Consider the following 27999-nt stretch of genomic DNA (forward strand, 5'->3'; position numbering starts at 1 on the left):
TATTGGGGCTTATGCTTTGTCTGCCTTGGGCTCATGAAGTATAATCTGCGATAACGAGCTCTTTTCCTGTATCCCACGTGTTATCACTTGAAAAAGGGACTTTCTTGGCCTACAAAAACAGGATATAATTGAATAGCCTAATCATGACCATTGGTCAAAAAATCACCGTCAGTAAATTTTTATCTGCCATAAAATGAAGACATATGATTGTTTGTCATTCCCCCTCCTTAGTATATACTGTAAACACTACAAAATTGGGTGCATAACTCACTAGGTGTTGAATGCAACCGTGTCGACACTGTATGCATATCATTAATAATAGGGGAGCTCCCAATACACAGAGCAAGATCTCTTGTTGCAGGGGCTCCAGGGAGATATATAAATGCAGACACTTTAAGTTAACTTATGTTATAGGTACGTATTCCCCTTATTTCTAACTTTAATATAAAAAAAAAAAAAAAAACGGAAACAACATACTCCTTATCAGTATAAGCAGCTGCTGTGTGTCAACACAAATTCTATGGTGTCCCCCGCAGCAGGACAATCATGTCTTTGCACCAAGAAAGTGTAGTAAGTCATGGATTTTGCAGTCCAACAGGTGGGCAAAAGTCATAGAACATTGTAGACCAGGCATGTCCAAACTGTGTCCCTCCAACCTATGTGAACCTACACATTCCAGCATGCCTTGCCATATTTGTAGCATTCCCTAATAGCAAAACTGGCAGGGCATGATGGGACTTGTAGTTTAACAAAATCTAGAGGGCCCTAGTTTGGACATGCCTGTTGTAGACGTTTCCTCCATAGATATGTTTATTCCGTACAGCCGGTTACACCCCCCTTTTAGGTCCATTTAGCACGCTGGATGACGCCACTGTCTCCAGAGGAAATGTTTGGTTACTGTACATCTCTTACCGTAAGTAATAGATTAGCATAGATGACTATTTCTGAGTTTGTGCTACAATTAATAGCAAGACGGCAAATCTAATGTAAGGCACCTCTCCACTGATAGATTGTGTTGATGGTACTATTTGTCGACACTTTCAATTTAGTACAAATTAGTTGCCCTCTTTGGATCAGATATACCTTATTGTCCACCCCTGACATTTGACGCGTTTCACTGGATGGCTGCCCACATAACTGTTTGGAACGCATTCTGTGGAATTATTCTAGAGGATATACCTGTGCCCAAGAGAGGAACTTTATTAGAAACATTAGGGTTAATAGGCCCTCCTTGGAAGTGTAATCTTAAATTTTATGTATTAAACCAAGACCATTTTAAAGTGGATCCCTCTGTTCACAAAAGAGGCGGCCATTTTTGTGGACTCAATCAAAATACAGCTTTTCTATTTACTAGATACTGCTGAGGCAAGATGAGGCAGCATGTTATTGAATAGCGGTTTCCGAAAACAAAATGGCTGCTCCGTTGTGTGACAAACGGATTCTTTCAGACAATACAATGTTAGAATTTTAAATCTTTTTGTCGTTTAATCATTATTACTCTATCTTGGCATGAGTTCCAACGAATATGTCGCCTGGAAAATCCTGTGATAAATATAATATGTATTCCACCATTGTTCAGAGATATCTGTCAAGGGAATGCAGAAGGGACACTGCAAGGCACATAGAATGTGTGTGTTTTTAATAGTTTACAGCCAATTGGCATGGAAATCAACCTCCAGGTCCTCAAGGGAGAAGTTACCCTGACACGTATGTGCCTCATTTTATACATGTAAAGCTATATTTAACACATATTTATGTATGAAATGCTAAACTTGTAAACTATCCTTAAGAACCCTCCACAGCGCCGTATTTTTATATACAGACTGACGATAAGACTGGCACGATTGCATGGTGTATAGTAAATAAACACATAAAAGGCCCAGAATCCTCTCTGCAAATAGCTTTTAGCCACAATGGGCAGCAATGCCAGTATCTGCTTGGTAAGGGTTGTATATTAGTGCAGCTCAGCGACAAACTATTACAGCATGGGCAGCTTCTCATTGCGAAATAAGGGTGGGGTAGCATGGTCATTTTGTATTTCCTTATTTTATTACTTCCACACATACTGAATTGCATGTGGTCGTAAATGTATTTACCACTAATATATATTTTTCCATTATATTCTGGCTTGTACGTAGAATAATGATACTTTGTTCATGTCTCATTTTGTTTGTTTAAAGCGTTTGTTATAGAAGTTGTTTTTCTTATATGCATCCTCATTTCCTACCCCAGGTTATGTATGTATGTATGCATATATATATATATATATATATATATATATATATATTTATTTATATTTACACACATATACAGTGTTTTCTTAATTATTGTTTTTGCTGTTTTTTTACGCCAAATACTGTATGTCGTTGTTTAATGTCCTATCTTGAGAGTTGGTGTGTGCCGAAACTGCTTGATACTGTATATTAACATCTTATTTGCTCTTGCCTTTTCCAATTGAAGTGCATGTTGATATTGTGGTGTGAGCATGTTTTCAGTTTCACCTCCTATATGGCACACGCAGCCACAGAACCAACACTCTGTTACAAGATTACGTTTACCTGTTGCCTACTCACAGTGGAGGCAGCCATTTTGTTGGCTATATATTTATGAAACTGCAGCCTGGAACTAGTGACTCTTGCTCACGCCTTGGTCACCAGTTTCCAGGAAGTGTTTCCTCGCTGTGGGGTAGATGTAGGAAGCAGTAATAAAGGAGGAAAAGTGATAAAGTGCCTGTTAAGTTACAGACTGGTTTTTAAAAAAAAAAGACAGTTAGGAGCTGATTGGCTGGTGATAAAGTACCAGGGGCAGATTTAGGTACTCTTTACTTATCACGGCGGCCATCGCGGGCATTGAATGCACTAAAAAATCGGGAACAATGTTAAATGTCTCAATTGACCCGATTTTCCTGTTCAATGCCTCAATTGACCCGATTTTTCCATAGGAAACAATGTTAAATGGCCCACAGAGGCCAAATAGGCACCCTGAAGTTTGAAATGGCCCCCACAATTGTTAACGCCACCCCACGATCAACCTGAACCCGAAGCGTAGTGAGCCCGCGAGGGGCGGCGGTACGCATCCTACGACCTTTTCATACCCCCACTATCCACGTCGGCGTGGAGTTGAGAATAGAATAGTGTGGCGAGCGCAGCGAGCCACCAAGCCCGAAGCGTGGCGAGCGCACGCGGATACCTGTGAAGCCCGCGAAGGGACGCGTTTACCTGTGAAGGTATCCGCGTCCCCTCGCCACGCTTCGGGCTCGGTGGCTCGCTGCGCTCGCCACACTATTCTTTTCTCAACTCCACGCCGACGTGGATAGTGGGGGTGTGAAAAGGTCGTAGGACGCGTACCACCGCCTCTCGCCACGCTTCGGGTTCATGTTGATCGTGGGGTGGCGTTAACAATTGTGGGGGCCATTTCACACTTCAGGTTGTCTATTTGGCCTCTGTGGGCCATTTAACATTGTTTCCTATGGAAAAATCGGATCAATTGAGGCATTGAACATAAAAATAGGGTCAATTGAGACATTTAACATTGTTCCCTATGGGAAATCGCGGGCATCGCGTCGGTCGCGTCGCACCCGATTTTTAGTGCATTCAATGGCCGCGATGCCCGCGATTTTTTTACCTGCGATGCCCACGATCAAAATCGTGGGCGCCGTGCTAGGTAAAGAGTACCCAGATTTATTAAGCTCGGTGAAGGGATAAAGTGTCTGGTTTTTATCAACAGCCAATCAGCTCTTAACTGTGAAGTTACAGGTTTGATTTGAAAAATGACAGGTAGGAGCTGATTGGCCGGTGATAAAAATATACAGTTTATCACTTCACCGAGCTTAATAAATCTATCCCTGAGTGCTTTATCGCTTCTTCTCCCTTATCACTGCTTCATACATCTACCCTTGAGTGTCGGTAACATCTAATGCAAGATATAGTGATGTCAGAAATGCTTGAACTTTATGCAACTTAATGAGACTATTAATAAAATAAAAAGCTTGTGTGGACTGAAAAGATGATGTGTCCGTGTGTTCCACTTCACATAGTTTCCACTTCATTTTCAGGCAACGTATTTATATTGGTGACGGTGCTACTACACTGGGTAGCACACCACACCACAGATCTATCTCCACCACTGGTGATTAATGCACATTACACTGCGATAGAAACGGGCCAATCGAGGCCAGAGATGACATCACACAACTTCCCTTCAAAATGCCTGGGCCCACCTGCGTTTTTCCTTACACTCCCATTAAACTGACTGTTACCACCCCCAAATGCCGGCTTCCTGTCAGTCACCTTGTGAATGGCCAGCATCAATAATCACCCATCCTGAAAATTCACAGCTTTGCAATCAGGTCTGAATTAGACCCTAAGGTAGCGATGGCCATTGACCATGGATGATTCAAAATCATTGATGGTTTATGGCCAATGTTTAATTCTTTTGCCATAGATGCAGAGAACCATATGGTTTCCCACCATTGATGATGCACAAGCTACAAACTTTTTTAATTTTTTTATTTTACAAAGTGTCAGGACATGGAGTTTACCTTTGCCCCTGACACTCCAGGTAAGTCCCCAGGCTCTCGCTCGTCCACAGCCTACTAATTTGTAAAGCAGGGGGTAAACATTGATGGGTGAAAACATCAATAGTTGGTTTCACATCATTGAGGTCACCTATCAAATTAATAGTACCATCGATGGTGACCCTCAATAGGTATCCCAGTAATGGCCATCCCAAAACTAAGGTCAGTTAAATGTATGACCTGGTATAATGAGCACGCAGACTAAGGATATAGGTCCCAGGGCTGACAGTCATCCTTTGACTTTTTCCAAGTATAAGTTTGTGGAATAAGGTAAAGGCATCCAACTCACATCATGTTCTATTCGATGGCAGCTATCGTCCAGGTGACCCGTGGGAACCAGCCAACACACATCAGGAGGTGTAGCTGGAGCTTGTCAAGGTATATGTATCAGAAGCGGTTCCAGGTGATGCTTGAAGGAGCCTACTGGTGGCTGCAAAACACCTGCCTACTGTGCAGTGGGTGGAGTCAGTTACAGGTGGTAAGAAGGAATCCCCTATTGCCCCCGGTCCCTTGGAATCAAACAAGTCCGTGATAGCAGGGCTCATCCTGTCACAGAAGGAGATGAACAACTGAATCAGGCTTGGTATCACGATGAGCTGATTGGCTGGCTGGTATCTCTCTTCACTCCCCATAGTGATTAACGTACATTGTATTTCTGAAAAATGGCCTTTTCCGGCACAAAATGAAATCAAATTTTGCATCCCATGTCTCAAAGGTTCTCTCGTCAAAGTTTTTTTTTTTTTTTGCTTTAATTTAGGGTGTTCTTTTTATTTTGACCTAAACCCTTCAAGCGCTGATGCAGAGTTGGATGTACGGTTGTATCAGAGTAGACTGCGCATGCTCCAAACCTGAGCGATGCAGAGTGGTACTGTATGCATTTTCTTGCCACCGCACTTGCTCCTGAAGAGCTGTAACTGGGTTGCATGCTCTCACGTGGCCAAAAGCGATGCCACGTCCACATAACAACTGGCAGTGCAGAGCTGGACACAAAATGGTGCAGGTTTGGAGGTATAGCTTTTGAGGTGTGGTATAAGACCCTGACAGTCATTAGCCCGATGTCGGGATCCCAACTGCCCGGACTCAAACAGCGCGCGGGGGGGGCGTAACAAAGCCCCTTGTGGGCTTGCTGTGCTCGCCACGCTGCAGGCACAGTGGCTTGATACGCTCGCCACCTATTCTATTCTCTCTCTATGGGGGTTGTGGACTTCAAAAGGGAGAATGGCTGGGTTGGGTTTTTAACAGTCGGGATTCCGACGTCAGTGTAATGACTGTCGGAATCCCGACTGTCAGCCATCTGGCACCCATCTTTTGCACCTAGTATAGCAAAGCTACAAGTCTACACTAATGATGATGATAGCAAACCAGGCCCGTGTACTGTAGAGACAGTCCCATAGCCAGACACATGCATGTAAATATACACAGTTTTTGCTAACAAGCTGAGAACATGTTCCTCCCTTGGCGTCTTTATTTCAGACCCTGCTCCTTTGTTTGGCTCAGTGCTAAGAGCAAGAATACATTTGTCCATATTTTCTGCATTCTCATGGGAAGTGTTTGACATCCTAATCCCTGATTTACACTGTTGTACCTGAATGCTGCGGGTAGTATACACCCAGACAAGCTGGTTGTAACATCAGACAATCTACAAACATTCCTAGTGGTGCTAATATATCGAAATACCCTGTGCCGCCCTTCTCTGTGACACCAAGGAATACACTGATACCATTATGTGGGACAACTCTCTACAGTTATTTGGTATTTTGAGCCTTTTCGGATGTTTGTTTTATTTTTACTTTCCATATATTACTGTAGGGAAATAATTTAACTGAAGTGCCACCTACTTTAATTGCTGCTTGTAATATGTCCTGACTTCTGTGGCTTCTTCAGTGCAAGGAGGCTATGGCTCTGTCCCCATGATCTTGTCCTCAGGAGGGATGGCCATTGTTGCAGGTGCCATCAATGGATGACCATCAATAGTTTTACCTCTCGATGTTCATCCATTTTCTTTGACTGGCTGACCTGTGGGCCAATCAGAACTTAAAGGCGGGGCTTCTGGGTTGTCGGGACAGAGCTATACTCAGTGTCCCGGCACCTTGGACAAGAAAGCATCGGTTTTGCTGTGACATTGATGGAGGGAAATCATCTGGTTCTTCCCCATCGATTGTAAAAGTATTTGACTTTGAATCATCAATGGCCATCCCTAGTGCTCAGACCATATAGTGTAAGAATCACCCAGTGGGCTCCCTAGCAGCAGATAACTGTCATGTTAATAGCATAATTGCCTACGTTTAAAAACTAGTTTCAGAAGATAATAATAATGTGATGTTGCGGTATCATGCTTCACCCAAAGGAGTGTGCCCAGATCCACATATGGGTATGTCTAAGATTAAATGCTTAAATACATCAGTAGCAATATATGTTGGGACATTTTGCAATTACTGGAACTAACTACCTGATGTAATGCATTTCATATTCCCTCATCAGGATACGTCTAATGCAGGGGTAGCCAACTCCAGTCCTCGATAGCTACCAACAGTCAACGTTTTCCCTGTCTCCTCACAGAATCGCAAGTGAAGTAATTAGCTCCACCTGTGGATAGTTTAAAATGTGGGTACTTGTTTCCTAGAACGGCCACAATCGTGAGTGATCGTGGCTCTTAATTAAGGGACACGATCCTCACGATGAGGCCGATTTTTTACATTTTTTTCCATTTGATTGACAGAAATCGGGTCAATCGGTCGGTCGCGACCAATTAAAATCGGCCGCGATGCGACCGACCGATTGACCCGATTTTTCCATAGACTTCAATGTTAAAAAATCTTTTAACATTGAAATCGGTCGGTCTTGTGCCATTATAATGGCACAAGATGAGATGGACTTGATTAAGTCCATCTCACATAGGGAAAAATGATAAAAAAGGTGAAATGGGCCAATATGACCCATTTCACATTTTTTATGTGCCCGCCATGACCCCACGATAGACGTGAACCCGAAGCGTGGCGAGCGCAGCGAGCCCGCGAGGGGCGGCGGTGCGCGTCCTCCGACCTTTTCATTCCCCTACTATCCACTAGGGCGTGGAGTGAGAATATAATAGTGTGGCGAGCGCAGCGAGCCACCGAGCCCGAAGCGTGGCGAGCGCAGCGAGCCCCGCGAGGGGACGCGTATACCTGTGAAGTTAGACGCGTCCCCTCGCGGGGCTCGCTGCGCTCGCCACGCTTCGGGCTCGGTGGCTCGCTGCGCTCGCCACACTATTATATTCTCACTCCACGCCCTAGTGGATAGTAGGGGAATGAAAAGGTCGGAGGACGCGCACCGCCGCCCCTCGCGGGCTCGCTGCGCTCGCCACGCTTCGGGTTCACGTCTATCGTGGGGTCTAGCACACTTATTAACATTTGGGGGGGCAATTTAAACAAATCTGGTGTAAAAAAAAAAAAAATCGGGTGAAAAATCGGCAGATCGGATCGGTCGCATCGTATGCGACCAAATCGCATGCGATGCGATCGATCCGATTTTTTATCTTACGACCACAACGATCTAAATCGTTGTGGCCGTTCTAGGAAACAAGTACCAAAATGTGTTAGTCAGTAATGAGTGCAACTGTTTACTTGTGAGGTGAGCTGGAAAATGTGAACTGTTGGTAGCTCTCGAGGACTGGAGTTGGCTACCCCTGGTCTAATATACTGTATCTGTACTTTCACTGTTTTATTGTTCCCACCCTGGCTGTTGCACAGCAATCCAAATCCAATTCCAAATATAAGCAAGTATACCTGGCCAATATAGCTGATTCTGATATTTGCATCTATTTTCTGTGATATTTCTTCTCACTCAGCACAATACACATCATTAAGGGGATGCCTATGCAATAAATTGCAAATGCAATTTATCCTTGTGCTAATTCTTACTTTAATGATCATCTCTTGGTTAAAAAAAAAGTGTATGTACTCTTTGTGTGTTTAACTAAAGCTTACTAATAAATCATTCCACAGCAGTGTCATACTAAGGCATGACCGGAACCCTGGGAGGACTGCAGTGGTAGAAGTCCTTGTTTAAAGGCCCATACACACTGGGCAACTTTGAGCTGAAAGTCACTCAAAACAGCAGGTTGGAGCGTCCTTCAGCTCAAAGCCGCCCAGTGTGTATGGCCCGGCGGTGAGCGCTGCTGCACGCTCCCACAACATCGCTGGGAAAGCCGTTCATCTGCTGGTTATACCAGCAGATGAGCGGCTTTCAGGACGGCTTTGCATAGCGATCCGCTATGCAACGCCATCCTCCCCTCCTCCATCGGCGCCGGGCAGGGGGAAAGCCATTCAGTGTGTATGCACTGAGCGTCTTTCCCCGCAGCGATGATTGTCATCATCGCTGTCCATACACGCTGGGCAGTCGCCCAGTGTGTATGGACCTTAAGAGTGTGGGTTGTGGCCAGCTTCCACAGAGGTTTGGCTAACCATTAGAGAGTGCATGGTCTGGGCCCTTGATATATAGTAAATACTGGTAGTGCATGCATGATAATGTACTAGATTGATATCTAGTACAACATAGTCCTGTGGCCTATAAAGTAATGTATGTATAATTCAAGTGCAATTCAAATTCAATCCTAAAGGCCCCCATACACTATACGATTTTGGGTCGATTCCACGAGATTTCGGCACTTAAATCGCATGTGTGTGACATTTGATCTGATCCGATGCTATAATCTGCTGTATTTTATGGCTGGAGTTATACCTTTACGTTACAATTTGACAACGTTTCATCTCCAGCCCCAGTACTGTGCCTTAGCACACAACGCATTGCAGCTGTTACAGAAAAGATACACAACTTTCCCTAGACAAGTTCTCACAGGCTTCCAAATTCATGATTAATAATGTCATCGCTTATTGCCAAATAAAACTGGGCTAAGTACTTTTCTCTATTTTTTGTATCTGAAACGAAGAAAAATACAGAGAAACGCTAATAATAAGGTTCTGAACTATGTGATACGTCAACCACGTTCCACTTGATTCGCGGCACTAAAAGTCATAGGAGATATTTATTAAGCTACAGAAACTTCCTGCTGAACCTATTGCGATCGCTTCCTTTTCTAGCGAATCATAAAACTGTCAGATTCCTCCTAATATGTTTACAATGTGATAGTAACCACTTCTACTTTTCCATTAACGTGGGGAGAATGTCTTACATGTTATGTACTGAATTGGATTTGCTCTAGCCAGTTAGATTAGCACATAACTGTGTGGTTTGAAATGCAGTAGTACGGTCGTCCATTTATAACAGCATAAGAAAATTATGGGATATTTCAAAATATACGCCAAATCTAATAGCCTCCAAGTTCCAACTCCAAGGTTTTTTTTTTATCAAAGGGACATTAATGTACAAGGCAAAACCATACCTTGTTAGTGATTGCTCCTTTGAAAATATATCCGATCAGACCACCTTCACACCAGCCACGCCCACTATGGGCCAGATGCACTAAGTGATAAAATGTGTGACATGTCAGGTAGGAGCTGATTGGCTGGCTGGATTGACTAAATCCTTTAAGGTGGCCATACATCAGAAACATATTGCACCCAATCATACAATCTCAATGGATTGTATGCAGATTGTGTGCACACAATCATACAATTCCGGCCTCGGGAGATTGTAGGATTGGTCATCTGATCTGACGTGCTGCGCTCCTTGTGACCAGTGTTTATTTATTAAGGAAATTTATTTTATTAAGTTTATTTAGGAAATTACCATATAACAATATTTTGTGATGAAGTGCAGTTATTTACGTCACTTTCTGTGACAGATGTGACAGATTTGAAATCTCCCGTGCTGAATCTCCCATTATGAATCTCTGGCACAAATCTCTGCGTATGTAGGGCCCATAACCCCTAGTATATATTTAAATCATTACTTTGATTGTTCATTTTGTAAACATCGACTTACAACACAAGAGATATTAAATAGATATAAGATTGTGTTCAGAATATAGAAAGTGGTTACATGGGTGCCGGACGCGGTCCCGACAGTCATTTATCCGACGTTGGGATCCCGACTGTCAAAATGGCGACAGACGGGTTCCCGACGGCTACCCTCTATTTTCCCTCGTGGGGGCCACGACCCCCATAGAGGGAGAATAGAATAGGTGACGAGCGCAGTGAGCCCGCAAGGGGCTTTTGTTGCGCTAGCCATGCTGTCTGAGTCCGGACATCCCGACTGTGTGAACCCTATACCACACCCGGTTACATATTGCTATTTACTATGTAACTCTTTACTAATCGTATTTCATGATAAAAATCATATTGCAACAAGAAGGTTGCATCCTGTGTGTCACAGTTACGGAATGTAGTAGTTTTAAACTTGTTTCAAATTGTATATGTGCAAATACCCAGAAGGTAACATAGAATCTAAATGTACATGCTTTATTGTCCTATCGTCTACTCTAGTGTGTACGCACTCAAACAGAATCACTTACCTGCAAAAAACTGCAGATGACTGCTAGTAGACAGCAGCCACCATGACAAAAAGAAAACCCGCCCCGTGCAAATCTGCAAAATTGCTATACGCTATCCTGTCCAAATCCATGTGCAATTCCCGAACCATCAAATTATTTTCCAGTTTGTGCCAATGTGGGTAAGACTGACCCTACCAGTCATCTGCAACAGAGACAGGCTGATCTGGCCCAGCAATGATGTCACACTTAAAATGCGTAGGGACGCCTGCATTTTTTGACACTCCCTAAAAAAGGTGTGGTTATCACCCCCAAAGGCCTGCTTCCTGTCATTCAAATTGTGAGGGGATTGCATATGCTTATTTATAGATTGCTATTTGGGCTTGTGCATGCGGGTTATGATCAGTCAATCGATAAACGCATGTGCAATCGATAATGGCTTGATCTGCAAATTCACACTGCGATCAACTCTGAGTCAGGCCCTATAACGATAGGGGGCCAGATTCTCTAAGCTTCAAAAGTGACAAAATGGAGAGTGATAAACAGTCAGCCAATCGGATCCTACCTGACATTTTTCGAACACAGTCTGTGACATGGCAGGTAGGAGCTGATTGGCTGGCTGCTTATCACTCTCCAATTTATCACTTTTCAAGCTTAGAGAATCTGGCCCATGGTCATTAATGACACGCTCCTGTGGGTCATTACCAACCTCCCTGTCTTCTGTACATGCAGTCAAATTCGCAACGGCATGCTCCTCGATGTGGTGCTGAACAAAATTGTTCATGATATTGTTCAGTGTGGATGCACTATATTGTTTGTCCTGGAGCATAGGCAGTTCAAGGGAAACATTGTTATATCATATGTTAATTATATCGTATGTCTAAGCACCATAAGCCCCATATACACTAGAGCACGGGTTCTCAAACTCACTTCTCAGGACCCCACACAGTGCGTTTTCCAGGTCTCAAATCAAAATGATTAGTTCCACATGTGGATATTTTAAAATGTGTCAGTGTGACCTGGAAAATGTGAACTGTGCGGGGTCCTGAGGATTGAGTTTAAGAACCACTGCACTAAAGGATAAAATAAAAGATATAAAGATATCACTCTATCAAGATGTACTGTGTAGTACATGAACATAAGGCAGTATCCAATTAGTTGCTGCCATATACTACAGTTAATGGAATCAATGGGAGCTATCCTATATTTTTTACTGCTGGCATTTATTCGGGGATTGGTTTCGCGTGCCTCAGGCAAGTGAAATCAAATCCCCGATAAGCACCTCTTTACGCAGAAATAAGTCTCGCAAAAAATACATTAAAAAATGCCACTTTTAACCGGACCTAGGTTTGTTTTTTGTTTTTTTATAGCACGTAGAATAGGATAGGGGTGATAAAATAAAAGGTCCCCGTTGTTTGTAACCACCTACAGCAGTAGCGCACGCAGGGGGGGTTTCTGAGTACCCAGAAACCCCCTCCAGGAGTCTAAGGAACCTAGGCTTAAAGCTGAGGGTCCCCTCTTTCCAAGGGTACAAGAATTAAAAAAATCGGCCCTTGGGAACCAGAGATATCTGACTTCAAAACAGTGGTCCCCATCCAAGCCTATTAATTGCTATTCCCAGTCAGATATTTCAGGTTCTTTCTGACTTAGAGTCTTTCTGAGGGCATATTCCAAAAGCTGGGACTCTGCTCCTTTGATTGACATTAGTAGCTTGTCTCTACTGTTTCCAGAACCAGATATATCAGCCTTCCAGCAGCTGGTTACTGCTCCAGCTCCACACACTTGGTATGTAGTTTTATATACTCGTTGGCAGATTGCTCTGCTTCCTGAACTCTCATCCCCTAGTTCCCAATACCATTTGGTAGGTGCCATTCTCTAGTTTTTAATTCCATTAAAATCTAAGAAATCTATTTCCGGGAACTGGAGATATCTGCAGTCAAGCAAGCTGTCCTCCCACCAGAAAATTATGAATAATTAGCCCACTCACTCCACTATACACCCCTCCTCTGCATATTAAACATCCTCTACCACCCTGGAAGTTATGTATCAGGGCCCCTTCATTCAGCCCAATGCCCCCTTCTCCCACCCCATCTCCCACCATCTGTGCAGTAAAGGGGTAATTAGTGGAAATTACTGATCCATCCTACATGCTGAGCGGTTGATATAATACCCCCTACCGCCCGCAGGACATCAAAGCTTCCCCCACCCCTACCGCTGGAGGATCAATGGGGCCCCAATATATTGCTATGCCCAGGGCCTACACTGCTGTTGATGCCCCTGTATGTATATATATGTATGTATATGTATGTATGTATATATATATATATATATATATATTTTATTATTATTATTTATATACATTTGGTCTATATATAATACTTTATCTGACCCGGCATATACTGGGTCACCTAAGTGTCCATCGCCGTGCTTTGCTCCTCCCCTCTGGAAACCCCCTTCTGAAAATCCTGCGTTTGCCACTGTACAGTATATTTTGTGATTATGGGAGGAAACCGGAGTACCCAGATTAAACGCCTAGGAACGCTTAACTAATTTCTATTAAAATTTTTGGTGCGTCTGAATTTGAACTGCAGCTTTTTACTAATACTGTTGGGGTGCATGCGCAGTACAGAAAACAAAAGCATTGCACAAGAAAGAAAATAAAACAAACACAGTGGCCCGCACAGGAAAAAAAAAAACATATTGCTCCCACAGGGAAAAAAAATACATACACACACACACACACACGGGAGCTCTATCTTGCACACTGGGTGTCACCAGACCCAATGACATCACTGCCACTGCACAACTAGTGAACAATGAATACAAATAACAAGTATACCCACAAGATAAGTGGGGGTATTCACAGACTCTGGAAAATACAATCTAAATGACATACACTTATGTGGTTTATTGCACAAGTATTCTAAAGAAAGTTCAACATCTTAGATCATCCATTACATTAATTTAGACACCATCGTCTTTTAAGTGGTAATTCATTAAATAAAAACAACCTTGTGGTTAAGTAATTCAACTCCTTGAACAGATGTATTACTCACCAGGTTATTTCGGTACTTATGGTGATGATGTATATTCTACTAGTTAAAAGCCCATTAAAATGACGGCTTCTAAAATGTTCTTTCACTTTGAGCTGTGACCGTTTTTAGTATACACACTCCACTCACCTCCTACATCCAAACTCTTTCTTCACAGCTCCCTCTCCTCATATCCATCAAGTTTGAAACAGATCAGTGTCCCTGCAAAAATTACTTTCACTTTCTGTTAAGACATCTTTTAGCACAGAGTGGCCTCTACTGGTCAGTGGTGGCACTTCACCTGATAGAGGTGAGGAGTAGTTTACTCTTTTAAATATTTAAGATGAATTCTCTAAAGGGGCATACACACGGATTTTGTGCTCTTTTCTAAGCAATCTGACTAGACTGCTTAGAAAGTAAGCCCAGATCTCTCTGTGTGTATGCCCCGAGTGATTAATTATCTCCTGCTAAGTCAGTGCACGCAGCCAAAATCTAGTCAAATTGCTTAGCAAGTGACTGCAAATCTCTCTGTGTGTACAGAATGAGAGATAGTGATTAAGATCTCTCATTCTGAACCACTACCCGGCCTTTTTTTGCTTAAGCAAAATCGCTCAGCAAAATCACTGCATATGTACGTGCTCTCCATGGGCGATCTGAATACAGGGGAATCGCCTACCCTAAATAGCTTAGCAAATTACTTAGCACACATCTTTATGATATTGAACATCGCAACCAATGAGATTCTGTTTATCATATCTCTATTACCCCTTTCACACTCACATATATTTCCCGGGTTATTACACATAAACGCTCAACAACCTGGGAATTTGGTCAGTATGAAAGGGTCCTGAAAGATGGTCCCGGGTCCAGTGTCTTGGTATTTCAACCCGGGTCTTGACCCGGGTTAGACCCAGGACCATCTCGGGTCCAGGGGCAGTGTAAACGGGTAACCCGGGTCTACGCAACCCGGGTCCGGTTCACTGTACGGAAAAGGTGGATATTTGTCATTTCCCTGCACCGCCCCGGCCCCACCTCCCAATGACATCACCGCCTGACTTTATGTCGGGTCGGGTGAGTAATGTGAAAGTGCTGGCAAGCCTTGTCGCAAGTCGGGTCCAAAATCCCATGTGTGGCCCGGCTTGCCAGTGTGAATGGGGTATATTGCATCCAAGAAAATAAGAACAGAATCTGATTGGTTGCTATTGGCAACAATAGCTCTTTACATTTTTAACTTGCATGATGGGCCTGATTGAGGTTTGTTTCCAAGCAAATAAAAAACACTCTGCGCAAATTCTGGGCCTGCCACAGCTCTCTACACTCCTGAGCAGCACACACAGAGAGTCAGACTCAACAGCCCAGCTACCTCCCTAGCCCAGCACTGTAGTGTGGCCTCTGCTGTGGCTTGTCCCAGAGTTCTGTGAAGATGGGATGGACCAGTATTCATACTGTCGGATGAAGTGTGGCTTTCCACACACAGCATTGTGCTGAATATCTTACTCAAAGTGGGGCAGAAATATAATGGTCTGTGTCAAATCCAGGTAGTCGACACATTGTCACAAATTGGGTCGACAATCAATAGGTTGACCACACTGGTCATAGGTTGTCACATGAAAAAGGTTGACATAACTTAAATCGATATGGTCAAAATGTTGACACAAACAATAAGTCAACATGAGTTTTTCACAAACACCCCCCCCCCCAAAGGACTTTTTTCATACTTTATCATTCAAGTGTCCCTGTGGACCTATGTGGACATAGACTGCATGAAATGTGAAAGCCTCATGTTGACCTTTTCCATGTCGACCTATTGTTTGGGCTGACCATTAGACCATATCGACCTAAGCTATGGCAACCTTTTTCATGTGATGACCTATGGCCTGTCGACCAATAGGGGTTGACCTATTGATTGTCAACCTTAATTGTGCCGACCCTTTGACCCATACCTGTGAAATCCACATTAAACAAAAGTAATACTAATTGTTTACAGTAGGCATGTCCAAACTGTGGCCCTCCAGCTGTTGTGAAATTACACATCCCAGCATGCCTTGCCACAGTGTCTCTATCAGGGAATGCTAAAACTATTGCAAGGCATGCTGGGATGTGTAGTTTCACAACAGCTGGATGGTCGCAGGTTAGACACACCTGATTTACAGTATAAAAGTCAAAATGGAGAACATCTGTCAGCAGCAAACCTGGAGAGACTCATGAAGATCCAGGCGTGCAGAAGACGATGATATTACATCCATGAAGAGTATATTTGGTTTCCGTGATGGTCTATGGAACATGTCTTGTGACTTTCCCTATTTCCAGGCTTGCCGGAATGTTTCCATTTCCCGGAATACATCATCCGGAGGCTGAAAGGTATACTACTGCTCATTGCAGCACGAGGATATATATATCTCTGTATACCTTCAGTCGTAGCTAATAACATGTATTCATGTCAGACCGAGTCAGTAGTACACAGTGCAACAAGGAGCCTTCATTCAGAATCAAATCATTCCATACAAAGGGGGAAATATACTACTTCACATGGGATGTTGTTATGGGCAACCAATCAGAATCTACTTCTTGTTTATTTAGCACCTTCTACAAGATAATAGATAGTATCTAATTGGTTGCTCATTTTCTTGGACTCATCCCCTAATAAAATATAACTCCCATTTTAGTAAATTTCCCCCCAATGAGACAGATGCACCAAGCTTCAAAAAAGTGATAACATGGAGAGTGGTAAACAACCAGCTCCTAGCAACCATGTTACAGGCTTGGTTCATACCTCCCAACTTCTTGGGAGCCGGAGGAGGGACAGGGGACTGCGTGCCGTAGGCGTGCTGAATTTTTTTTTTTTTGGGGGGGGGCTAATTTTGGGGGCGTGGCCTATACTCGTGTCTCACCCGCGAGTTTAGCATTTATTGCAGCCGACAGGCGGGACTCCCAATAGCCCCCCTAGTCACGGGACACTGCCGGCCGCGGGAGGGATGGGGGAGTGACGCGATTTATTGGAAATCGCCCCAAAAATCGTTCTAGTGCGTGGGCCCCTTAACACATTACTTGTAATGTATGTATGTGTGTATGTATGTTATTCCATAATTCTCAGGTATCTTTCCCTCCCTGGGGATTATGCAATAGGTTCCAGTTTCGTGGAACCAGCAGGATTTCAACAAGTGAGCTTGGAGGAGGCTAGAAATGTCTATTACAATATTTATTTATTTATTATCAGTTTCTTATATAGCGCACACATATTCCACTGCACTTTACAGAGAATATTTGTGCATTCACATCAGTCCCTTCCCCAGTGGAGCTTACAATCTATATTCCCTACCACTTACACACATACACACACACACACACAAGGTGATTCTGGTTCATTCGCAAAGGCAAATTCTTAAGCCCCGTACACACGGGGGGAGATATATTGCTCAGCAATATATTGCTAGCAATATATTGCTGAGCAATATATTGCCCAGTGTCTCCTTTGCATCAGCGACCAGAGATGGTCGCTGATGAAAAGGAACCTCTGCTGGGGGAGCCGCAGAGGTAATTAGCTGGTCGCAGGAGCAAGCTCCTGCGACCAGCGATTACAATGGGGCAGAAAATGGGAGCGCGCACCCGGCGATTTATCGCTGGTGCGCACTCCAATCACTGGCAATATGGTCGCCTGCGACCATATTCCCAGCGATTATAGCCCCTATCGCCCCCGTGTGTACTGAGCTTAAGATGGACAAAAACATGTGCAATGCAGGTGGGGCAGATGTAACTTGTGCAGAGAGAATTAGATTTAGGTGGGGTTTTACTGCAAACTGATATCTATATTGCAATGTAAAAATAAAGCAACCAGTATCTACCCTGCACAGAAACAAAATAACTCACCCAAAATAACTCACCTAAATCTAACTCTCTCTGCACATTTTACATCTGCCCCCCTGCAGTGCATATGGCTTTGTCCATCTGAGAGTGATTGTGCCTTTGTGAGTGAACCAGAATAACCCCCACACATTTTAGGGTTAATTTTTGTTCGGAGCCAAATAACCTACCAGTATATTTTTGGAATGTGAGAGGAAACCGGAGTACCCGGAGGAAACCCACTAATTAAATCAGGGGCAAACACAGGATTTCCAGCAGGAGGGGTTCCAGAGATGGGTTGAGCTACGTACAGGGGGTGGAGACTGAGGCTATCACACATAGGCAAACGCAGGGGGGGGGGGGGTTCTGGTTGCCCGGAAACCCCCCTCCTTTTGGCAAGTGCTTTAAATGATGACAACAATAGCATTGGTATATAATATGATCAACAGAGCTGCCGCCACACCATGCAGTGTAAGGGACAGAGCAGAGCTGCTGCACATGCCCAGTGTACCAGCTTCTTCTACCACATTTACTGTATGTGTGGATCTGAGACCTTAAACATTGTAATGAACCAGAGAGTAGCTGCCAGGAGGAAGAGACAGGAGCCTTACCATGAAGTGGGAGATTGTGAGCTTAGAAAGTGAGGTACTGGTTATGTTTGTGTATTTATTTAATATGACATGTTTAACCTCAAAAAATTCTGCGTTTACCACTTCCACACATTCATAAAGACCATTGTGTGGAAACGCATGGGCGTCCAGAGGATTTACCATCAAAGGCCAGAAAGCCGGGACTTTAGACACTGGAGAGAAAGTGAGCAGCTGTTAGGGTAGTAATAGGCTAATAGCCCACCTGATGTTTATCATTTTCCTGGTTGTGGATTTTGAATCACCCACAGGAGCCACCACAGTTATCTGCAACGGTGTACATATACACAGCATCAGAGGCAGACACCGACCCATCTATTCAACCAAACAGCAGCCTAGTTACAGCTCTTGCTAATTGTGGTTTCAGTTGATAGATCTTCAGTGTCTAGAGAGACAGTCAATACGTAGACACCAAAAGGCCAAGATGTAATAAGTCAACATGTCAAAAATGAAAAAGGTAGACATAAAAATGTCGACATGAGTACTTTTTCAGTGTTTCGTGTGAAGTGACCCATGCCGATGTCAAATTTGACTCAAATAAATGAAAAACCTTTTGACACTGTCAACCTACTGCATGTCGACTTTTTTTGGGGTAGACCTATTGACTGTCTATCAAGAAACTGTCTATCTAATAATCCACAGTGGTGCCACTGAAGATCTCTGAGACAAACCTTACGGTGTTCTCTCTCACTGCTGCAGAGATCATGTTCTGAAAGTGGCCTGCCCACAGAACTGCTGGGATCTATTCACTAATACCCAGATCAGCCACACCTGTGTCCTTACTTTGAATGTCCTTTGTGTTTCTTATTTACACAGTTGGGTCCATTTATATTTTTATTTCCGTAGGAGTGTAGGTACATATATTATTATTCCAATGGCACCTTAAAGAAAAGTGGGGCTTACCTAGTCTGACAACCTAGTGCTGGCAGCAAGATTGGCAGATTACATGCTTTCAAACGTCTCCAAGATTTTATTGCTTACCTTACTAGTTAAAAGCCTGTCAAAATGAAGGGTTCTGCAATGTACTTTGGGATGTGACCGTATTTACTTTCACTTTGAGCTGTGACAGTTGTAGCCCACACACTCACCACCCCAACCCCCAGTCCCTACCTGCTCCTAACTCCAATCTGTCCTTATAGCTCCGTCCCTCCATGTACAGCAAGTAGAACAGTGCGCCTGCAAAAATTGCTTTCATTTTCTGCTAGTTTAGCACACAGAGGAGTAATTTGGTTTGCCGAGTGGCCGCTAGAGGTCAGTGGCGGCATTTCACCTCATAGAGGTGAGGAGTAGTTAGCAATTTTTTTTCAGTCCTCAGTCCCTAGAGGTATATTTCTCAACAAGACCCCCCCCCCCCCCCCCCAAAACATTAGAACCACCTGCCTAATATTGTGTAGGTCCCCCTCATGCTGCCGAACTAGCTCTGACATGTAAAGGCATGGAGTTAGCAAGGCTTCTGGAGGTGTCCTGTGATATCTGGCACCAAGACGTTAGCAGTAGACCTTCGAAGTCCTGTACAACCTGGTGAGTTTTTGAAAGCTATCGCTCAGAACGTCTCTTCTGAGCAATATCATTTAACAACTCGTCTAGTGTATACGCTCAATATCGCATGCTCCTGTAACTGTTACGTATGTCCCGAATGTAAATAAAAGGGACCACAGGGATCTCCAATACCTGCAGTTATGCATAAAGCTGCATCGGATTCAGTACTGAATCCCGGCGGTCGGGATCCCGGCGTTCAGAATCCCGACGCCGGAATCCCGACAGCCAAAATCCCGACAAGGGGGGGGACGTGGATCGCCCCCCCCCCCCCCTTGCGGGCTTGCTGCGCTCGCCAGGCAGCGGGCCCGGTGCCTCGCTACGCTCGGCACACTAATTTATTCTCCCTCCAGGGGTGTCGTGGACACCCCAGGAGGGAGAATGTGTCGGGATTTCGGCGGTCGGGATTCCGGCGTCGGGATTCTGAACGCCGGGATCCCGACCGCCGGGATTTAAACTGCATCCCGCTGCATCCCCCTTAAGTTCCCCCAGAACTCTCCCCAGAAGTGGCAGCTGTGGAGCATGATCAGTGCTGACCACACTTGCGCAGACCCCTAACAGCCATTAGAGCGCATCGCAGGGAAGGGTTCCTTTTGGAGCCCCTTTCCCTGCATGTGCTCTGTGATGCATGTCACCAATGGGATTGCATATTGCACTGAAATCCTGAGTGGTAAGATCCCGCCAGGGCCTGATTAAAGGTTCTAGGTGCCCTCGGCTAATACACATGTAGCTCCTATTGTAATGCTGCTAAACACACATGTGCATGTAATGAAGGCTATACAACTGGCATGTAGGATCTAATGCTTGTGGCATGGGAAGGAGACTTTGGCTTTAGGCTGCCCAGTTGGTTTTGTAGCACAATGTACATCAAGTAATGGTTCCATCAATAAGTTTCATTGGTACAGACATCTGTCAGTCACCTTAATCCAGGCGGTATGGACTGTATGGTCGACAGTCATTAGGTCGACACCACTAGGTTTACATACTGGAAGGTCAACAGGGGTCTAGGTCGACATGGGACAAGGTCAACAGGTCCTTAGGTCGACACAAGCATTAGGTTGACACTATTGTATTCTCCCACCATGCCCTAGTGGTTGGTAGGGCATGAAATACTGCCTGCTGGCACATGTCGGCTCAAAAAACAGTGAAAACCCCCATGTCGACCTTTTGACTGTTGACATAGACCATGTCCACCTAATGCTTGTGTCGACCTAAGGACCTAGTGCCATGTTGACCTAGACCCCTGTCGACCTTCCAGTATGTCGACCTAGTGGTGTCGACATAATGAATGTCGACCATCTTTAGATCGACCAACCGACCGTATCCCACCTAGGGTTAGGAAACCTTTGGCCCTCCAGCTGTTGCTGAACTACACATCCCAACATGCACTGCTACAGTTTTGCTATTTGGCCATGCTAAAACTAGCAAAGCATTCTGGGATGTGTAGTTCAACAACAGCTGGAGCGCTGAAGGTTCCCAATCCCTGCCTTAATCATACCTCCCAACTGTCTCGCTTTCTGTGGGAATGTCACGTTTTTTGGGGACAGTGTCCTACGGCGTGGGGGGGGGGGGGCAGTTGGGAGTCCCCCCCTGTCATCTGGTGAATAGACGCTGTCTATTCCCACAGCAGAGAGGCTAGGGGCTGGCCAGCAGCTTACAGAGCCACTGGTAAGGCCCCCACAGCGGTGAAAATGGCCTCACGGGAATTATGCGATTAGTTGGCCATGCCACCTTGCTGTTAAGCCACGCCCCCTAATTTTGGATGCGCCTTCGGAGTATGCAGCTGTCCCCTAACTTGCCTGAAATGTTGGGAGCTATGGCTTAATAACTTTACCTCAAAGTACATGCGGACGGTAGATAGCTAACAAGCTTGGAATAAATTAGGCCTTCATTTTATTCCTCTGCAAGTCGTCCCCCCCCCCCCCCCCCCCCCCACACCCCCTAGCAAAATACTGTACTTGAGGGCTGGAAGCCCCGCATGCTGGTTACCCCACTGTACTTCCCAGTAACGTTAGTGACACCACGCTGCTGAACTACACACAGCTCGGACTCAGCCTCCATCCACTCTGACAAGTTATTTTATAGTTGGCTCTCTCGTCTGAAATTCAGGGACAATGGATGACATAGGAATCTCCCTGTTGCAGCTCAGTTCATGAATGTTTTGGTTTCCATAGGATGTAAAACACAGCTATTAGTCACATTTATATCTTGGTGTATCACAGACCATTGTGGTTGGCAGAAGCTACAGTATAAGACAGACAAGTGAAGGATAGCTGCATATACTTTAACACTTTGCTTCCCGGATGCCAAATATTCCCTTCGTTTGTCTAGTGAGTCAGAACGCATTTCCTGTGGATAGTTTATGCAGTTATAGAGATCCATGGGGAATGGTGGCTAATATTATACTATATTATAATATAATATTATATCTATATGGTGCAACAATGGATCTGCAGCGCCCTATATACATATATAAATATATACGCACCACTTCTTGGGTTGTTCCCAGTATAAGTGCAAGATGTTCTGTACAACATATTGGTAAAGTATGCATCTAATATGGATTTTAGTACTTTGCAGGTCAGGGATTTACATACAATTAAATGGAAAAATAATAATTTCCCCTGATTCAGTCATAAGTATATGGCGGGTGTGTGACATTATCCCTGTATAAAATCTACTGTATAGGTCAGGGATGGGGAACCTTTCGCCATACTTAACTACTTTTAAAAACTAGTTTCAGGGAGATTATAGTTGGTGGTATAATTTTGCTTGAGGGGGCGTGTCATGCTCCACCCAAAGGGCGTGTCTAGATCCATATATGGAGAGTTTGTGTAAGGAGATTGTGAACGTGGCACCTAGAAGCGTGGGTGTGTACTGCTACATCTGAGAGGAATATTTTATTATGACTTATATCCAAATGTATGTGAGCCCCAAAGCAGTTAGTAAGAGATACTATACTTGGTAATGTGCTGGGAAATGGCGCTGATGATTCAATGTCAATGTATCTGTCTCTCATTCCTTTTTCCCCCCAAAATGTAACAGTGTAATGTGGGCTAGGTGAAATGAGGGAGATTGTTAGACTAATGAGGGAGAGAGGGAGATTGCTGCTATTTCAGGGAGTCTCCTGCAGAATGCAGGAGGGGAGGCAACTATGAATTATCCCTGTATAACATCTACTGTATAGATGTTATACAGGGCTATTTAGTATATAGCGGCTGGGTGATATTGCCCCTGTATAAGACCTACTATATAGGGGGGTGGGGGGTGTTTGATCGGGGAGGGGGGGTGTTTGCCGGGGACCACAGTGGGTGGCAGGGAGCATATCGGTGGCAGCTGGCAGGAGGCTGGGGGAGGTGGCGAACACGGTGATCAGCTGTGCGTCTCTGGACACAGCCAGTGACCACCATACATTACTGTCAGGGTTTTCCTCCCTCGGCCAGTGTCACCGTGCCAGAGCTAGGCAGCAGCGCAGCAGATAATCTCTCACCTAACAGTCTCTTCCGGACTCCTGCCCGCCCCCGCCCGGCTCCTTACTTACAGCATAGCCTGACCCAGGCGGCTGCGGCAGCAGCGGCTCCCTTCAAAAAATTATAAGATATCTAAGCACGGTGCAGGGGAGTGCTTGCTGTCCATCGCCCCCCCCCCCCCCCCCCCCCCAGCCGCCGGGCTCCATAGCAGCTGCACCCCCTGCACCCTCGGTAGTTTCGACACTGGCATACACCAAACTTAGCTGCCCTGTAAGGGATAATGTCTGCCAGTGATATCTATGTGTTGGGTATTACATTGTCATCGTTCCTAACATATGTGGGGTACACACCAGGACGACCACCGTCGTTCACGACCGATAGACGACCATGGAACGATTTCCCTTGGACTTCCCGGGAGCTCCCAGGCAGTCCCCAGCAAACGATTAGCAAAAATTGTGTTTTTTTGCGGAACGATCTAGATCCGATCCCGATGCGCCCGCGATGGTCGTTAAGACGGTCGGATCGCTGGTTTTTGTTTTTTTTGCAAGAACACATGCGACCGTCGTCAGATGGGCCTTTGAAATTTGAATGAAGGGGCTGGACTAGCAGAGGGGGAGGACTAGCAGAGGGGGATAGGAATAGCAGCAGCCATTTTAAACCAGTGTATTTCTGCTTTGTTACTAGTGAGGCTTGGTTTATACCTGCTGAACGCTGGACATAGCTATTTACACATTACTTTGTTTTGCCTGCCATTACAAAGTGTCTTTTAACCCTGCACTATGGAGAATGCAGTGATGGGTAGTCACCAGCAACAGTACCTGCTCTATTATGCAGTTTTGAAGCTCAGGCGTCAGAGAGCCCAGCGCAGGAGAGAAAGATCATGCTGGACAAAGCAGTGGCTACTTCAGCGTCAGACTCGTTCGCACATGCCACTGCTCAGGGACATCAGGGAGAATAACCCAGACGATTTCCGTAACTTCTTGAGGATGGATGATGCCACATTCCAGGAATTGCTGCGTCTGGTGACTCCCCACATCGAGAAGCAGGATACCAAGTATCGCATGGCTATCCCTGCTGAGGAACGGCTGGTGGTCACCCTGAGGTTTCTGTCGACAGGACGGTCTCTTGCTGACCTAAAGTTTGGATCCCTCATCTCCCCGCAAGCTTTGGGCCTCATCATCCCGGAGACCTGCAAAGCCATTGTGAAGGTGCTGCAGTACCAGTATTGCAAGGTAAGGATGAAATATACACTGTACACTTTATTGTGCAAACAAAATATTTTTATTTATAATTTAGGCCTAGGACAGAAACAGGTTTTTTAGGCCTTTCATGGTTAAAACATGTAAAATAGTAAATAGATTGTGTCAACAAAAATATATTATAATACCATATATAAAAGATATTGTACAAAAACACACACTATATATAAAGATTTAAGTATGTATGACCCAGTTTAAACTTTCCCAATAAGTACGGGCTACTGTGTGGCAGAGGATGTCTGCCGCAGATAAGTAAAGGCTGCGGCCCACATGGCGCATGGCGCAGATGCAATGGTCCCGGCCACATTGATGTGCGCCATACGCCATGTGAGCAGTGGCCATCACATACCTGCAGCTGAGACCATGTCTGCCGCACAGTACCCCATACTATTGGTAAAGACAAAAGGGCAATAAATGGAGTTTGCTATCCAGATTGAGGAGAATCCTGTTCTCCCTCTGGTAATGCAGGTACAGGTAGCAGCATATAAAAAAACAAAAAACACACTCTGGTAACTTCTGGAACAGGCACTTACAACAGTAGGGATAAGGTACTGTGTGGCAGAGGATGTCTGCTGCAGATATGTAAAGGCTGCGGCCCACATGGCGCATGGCGCAGATGCAATGGCCCCCGCCCCATTGATGTGCGCCATACACCATGTGAGCAGTGGCCATCACATACCTGCAGCTGAGACCATGTCTTCGGCACAGTACCCCATACTATTGGCAAAGAAAAAAGGGCAATAAATGGAGTTTGCTATCCAGATTGAGGAGAATCCTGTTCTCCCTCTGGTAATGCAGGTACAGGTAGCAGCATATATGTAGAAAACCAAGACAAAAGACACTCTGGTAACTTCTGGAACATGCCCTTACAACAGTAGGGATAAGGTACTGTGCGGCAGAGGATGTCTGCTGCAGATATGTAAAGGCTGCGGCCCACATGGCGCATGGCGCAGATGCAATGGCCCCCGCCCCATTGATGTGCGCCATACGCCATGTGAGCAGTGGCCATCACATACCTGCAGCCGAGACCATGTCTGCCGCACAGTACCCCATACTATTGGTAAAGACAAAAGGGCAATAAATGGAGTTTGCTATCCAGATTGAGGAGAATCCTGTTCTCCCTCTGGTAATGCAGGTACAGGTAGCAGCATATAAATAAACAAAAATACACACTGTGGCCCTTGTGTGGCAGAGGATGTCTGCTGCAGATATGTAAAGGCTGCGGCCCACATGGCGCATGGCGCAGATGCAATGGTCCCGGCCCCATTGATGTGCGCCATACGCCATGTGAGCAGTGGCCATCACATACCTGCAGCTGAGACCATGTCGATGGTAAATGATAAAGTAGCCTATTTTTTAAGACAGATCCTCAAAAACAGGACACTCTGGATCTTCTATCAGTAAAGAACTGTAGAATTGACGGTACTGGGGGGGTTGAGAAGGCTGTGTAGGTGTTGACTGGGTATGTGTTGGAATTGTGCTCGACTGGCCTGCTACGGTGGCAGGCGGAGTAGGCACTGGTGATTCTAATGACAGTGGTGTGTCTGGTGCACTACCAATGCCAACTATTTTAGTGCCACTGTTGAGATACCCTAAACTGCCATTATACACCAACTCCATGCATAACTTTTCAAAAGTAAGTTGCTGGTCAGGAGCCATGTTGCGAACACACTCTGCCACATAAGTGAAGTAGTTGTCATGTTTGTCCGGGTTTCTTTGCAGGACTTGATGTGCCCGCATCATAAATTCTTCATGTGCCGCTGCTTCTCCTTTTTTTCCTTTGCCACGCATTTTTTTGGCACGGGGGAGTGGTGGAGTGGGTTCCAGGGTGGGTGGCGGAGTGCGTGCCGGAGTAGGAACTTCGTTAGATGTGCATGCATTATCAGATAGGACAGATAGGTCTGGGGTTGCAGGTGGGTAGTCACCAAGCTGTAAAAAAATTGAACATGTTTACTAATCAATTCTATTTACTTCTAATTTCAGTTCCCTACCAGCGTGAATGAATGGAAAGTCATCGCAGAGGAGTTTGAACAGCGATGGAACTTCCCAAATTGCGGTGGAGCCATTGATGGCAAACATGTCCGCATAGCCCAGCCTATCAATAGTGGTTCCTACTATTTTAATTACAAGGGCTATTTTAGCATTGTACTAATGGCTGTGGTGAATGCCAACTATGAGTTTATCTTCCTGGATGTAGGAAGGAATGGCCGTGCATCGGATGGTGGCACTTTCAAGGACACAAAGTTCTACGAAAGGCTCATAGCGAACACCCTTCACTTGCCGTCTGTCCAGGAAACTAAACAGGGGCTTAACTTTGTTTTTGTGGCTGACGAGGCTTTTGGCCTGCACGAGCATGTCATGAAGCCATATGCGCAAAGGGGCCTGAACCATGACAAAAGGATCTTTAACTACAGGCTATCCAGGGCACGGCGTGTTGTGGAAAATGCTTTTGGCATCCTGGCAAGCCGGTTTCGCATTTTTCACACTGCCATTAACCTGAGGGTGGACAAAATTGACTGGGTTGTCACGGCGTGCTGTGTCCTGCACAATTTGCTCCGCAGAAAAGCCACACAGCAAAGGGCTACAGGCACAGCACTCCAAGAAGACCAAGAACTGCCAGAGGAGGTAGTGCAGATATCCTCCTTGCAAACCCCAACACAACGCTACACAGGGAGTGCACGAGCCAAACAGGTGAGGGAAGAGTACATGGCCTACTTTAATGGGGAGGGCGCTGTGGATTGGCAGGAGGAATCAATTAGATAGCCAAAAAAATAGACTCACCGATGCAGACTGCGAATTCTCCTCCTCCTCCTGCGCCGCGACTTCTTGGTTTTCCTGTTCGACCATAAGGACTACTCCTGTCCTCATCGACTCCTGGCTGAGGGTGAATGTCAACCGGTCATAGTACCAGAGCGATGTTTGATACATCTCGTCGACTCCAGCACCAGACTTCTTTGCAGCCTCCATCTTCTTGTGTTCCTTTAAGAACACCGTGCGCATATTCTGGATGCGTTTCCTCACCCATTCAACATTGGCCTCTGGGTGAAATGGAAGACTGTAGCGTGCCAACTCCTCCAAGGCTTGGTTTCTTTTCATTTTGTTTGAATACTCCTTGGATTTGGTTCTCCACAGGCATTCGTGTGTACGATATTTTTCAATAAACCCTTCCAAAAACTCTTGTTCCTTTGCGTTGGACATTGGGACTGTAAAAA

At 45.1% G+C, this 27999-nt stretch overlaps 1 protein-coding gene across 1 annotated transcript; it reads right to left on the reverse strand.

Annotated features, from left to right (window-relative positions):
* Positions 1–9: 9 nt before the first annotated feature.
* Positions 10–27985, reverse strand: LOC146036846 (uncharacterized). Its single transcript, XM_083160709.1, has 3 exons — positions 27569–27985; positions 26460–26716; positions 10–109 (listed from the first exon to the last, which is right to left on the reverse strand). Exons 1-3 carry the CDS (start codon positions 27983–27985, stop codon positions 10–12), a joined length of 774 nt encoding a protein of 257 aa, XP_083016835.1.
* Positions 27986–27999: the final 14 nt, after the last annotated feature.

This window comes from Crinia signifera, chromosome 9, assembly GCF_055691185.1.
Source record: "Crinia signifera chromosome 9, ASM5569118v1, whole genome shotgun sequence".
Lineage (NCBI taxonomy): Eukaryota > Metazoa > Chordata > Amphibia > Anura > Myobatrachidae > Crinia > Crinia signifera.

Excerpts from the sequence above, each read along its gene's own strand:
- LOC146036846 (XM_083160709.1), bottom strand. The coding sequence starts at position 27,985 with ATGTCCAACGCAAAGGAACAAGAGTTTTTGGAAGGGTTTATTGAAAAA. Across the intron at positions 26,717-27,568 it reads AGAATTCGCAGTCTGCATCG|CTTGGTGACTACCCACCTGC; the intron begins GTGAGTCTATTT and ends ATTTTTTTACAG. Across the intron at positions 110-26,459 it reads TACTTCACTTATGTGGCAGA|GCCAAGAAAGTCCCTTTTTC; the intron begins GTGTGTTCGCAA and ends CTGTTTTTGTAG.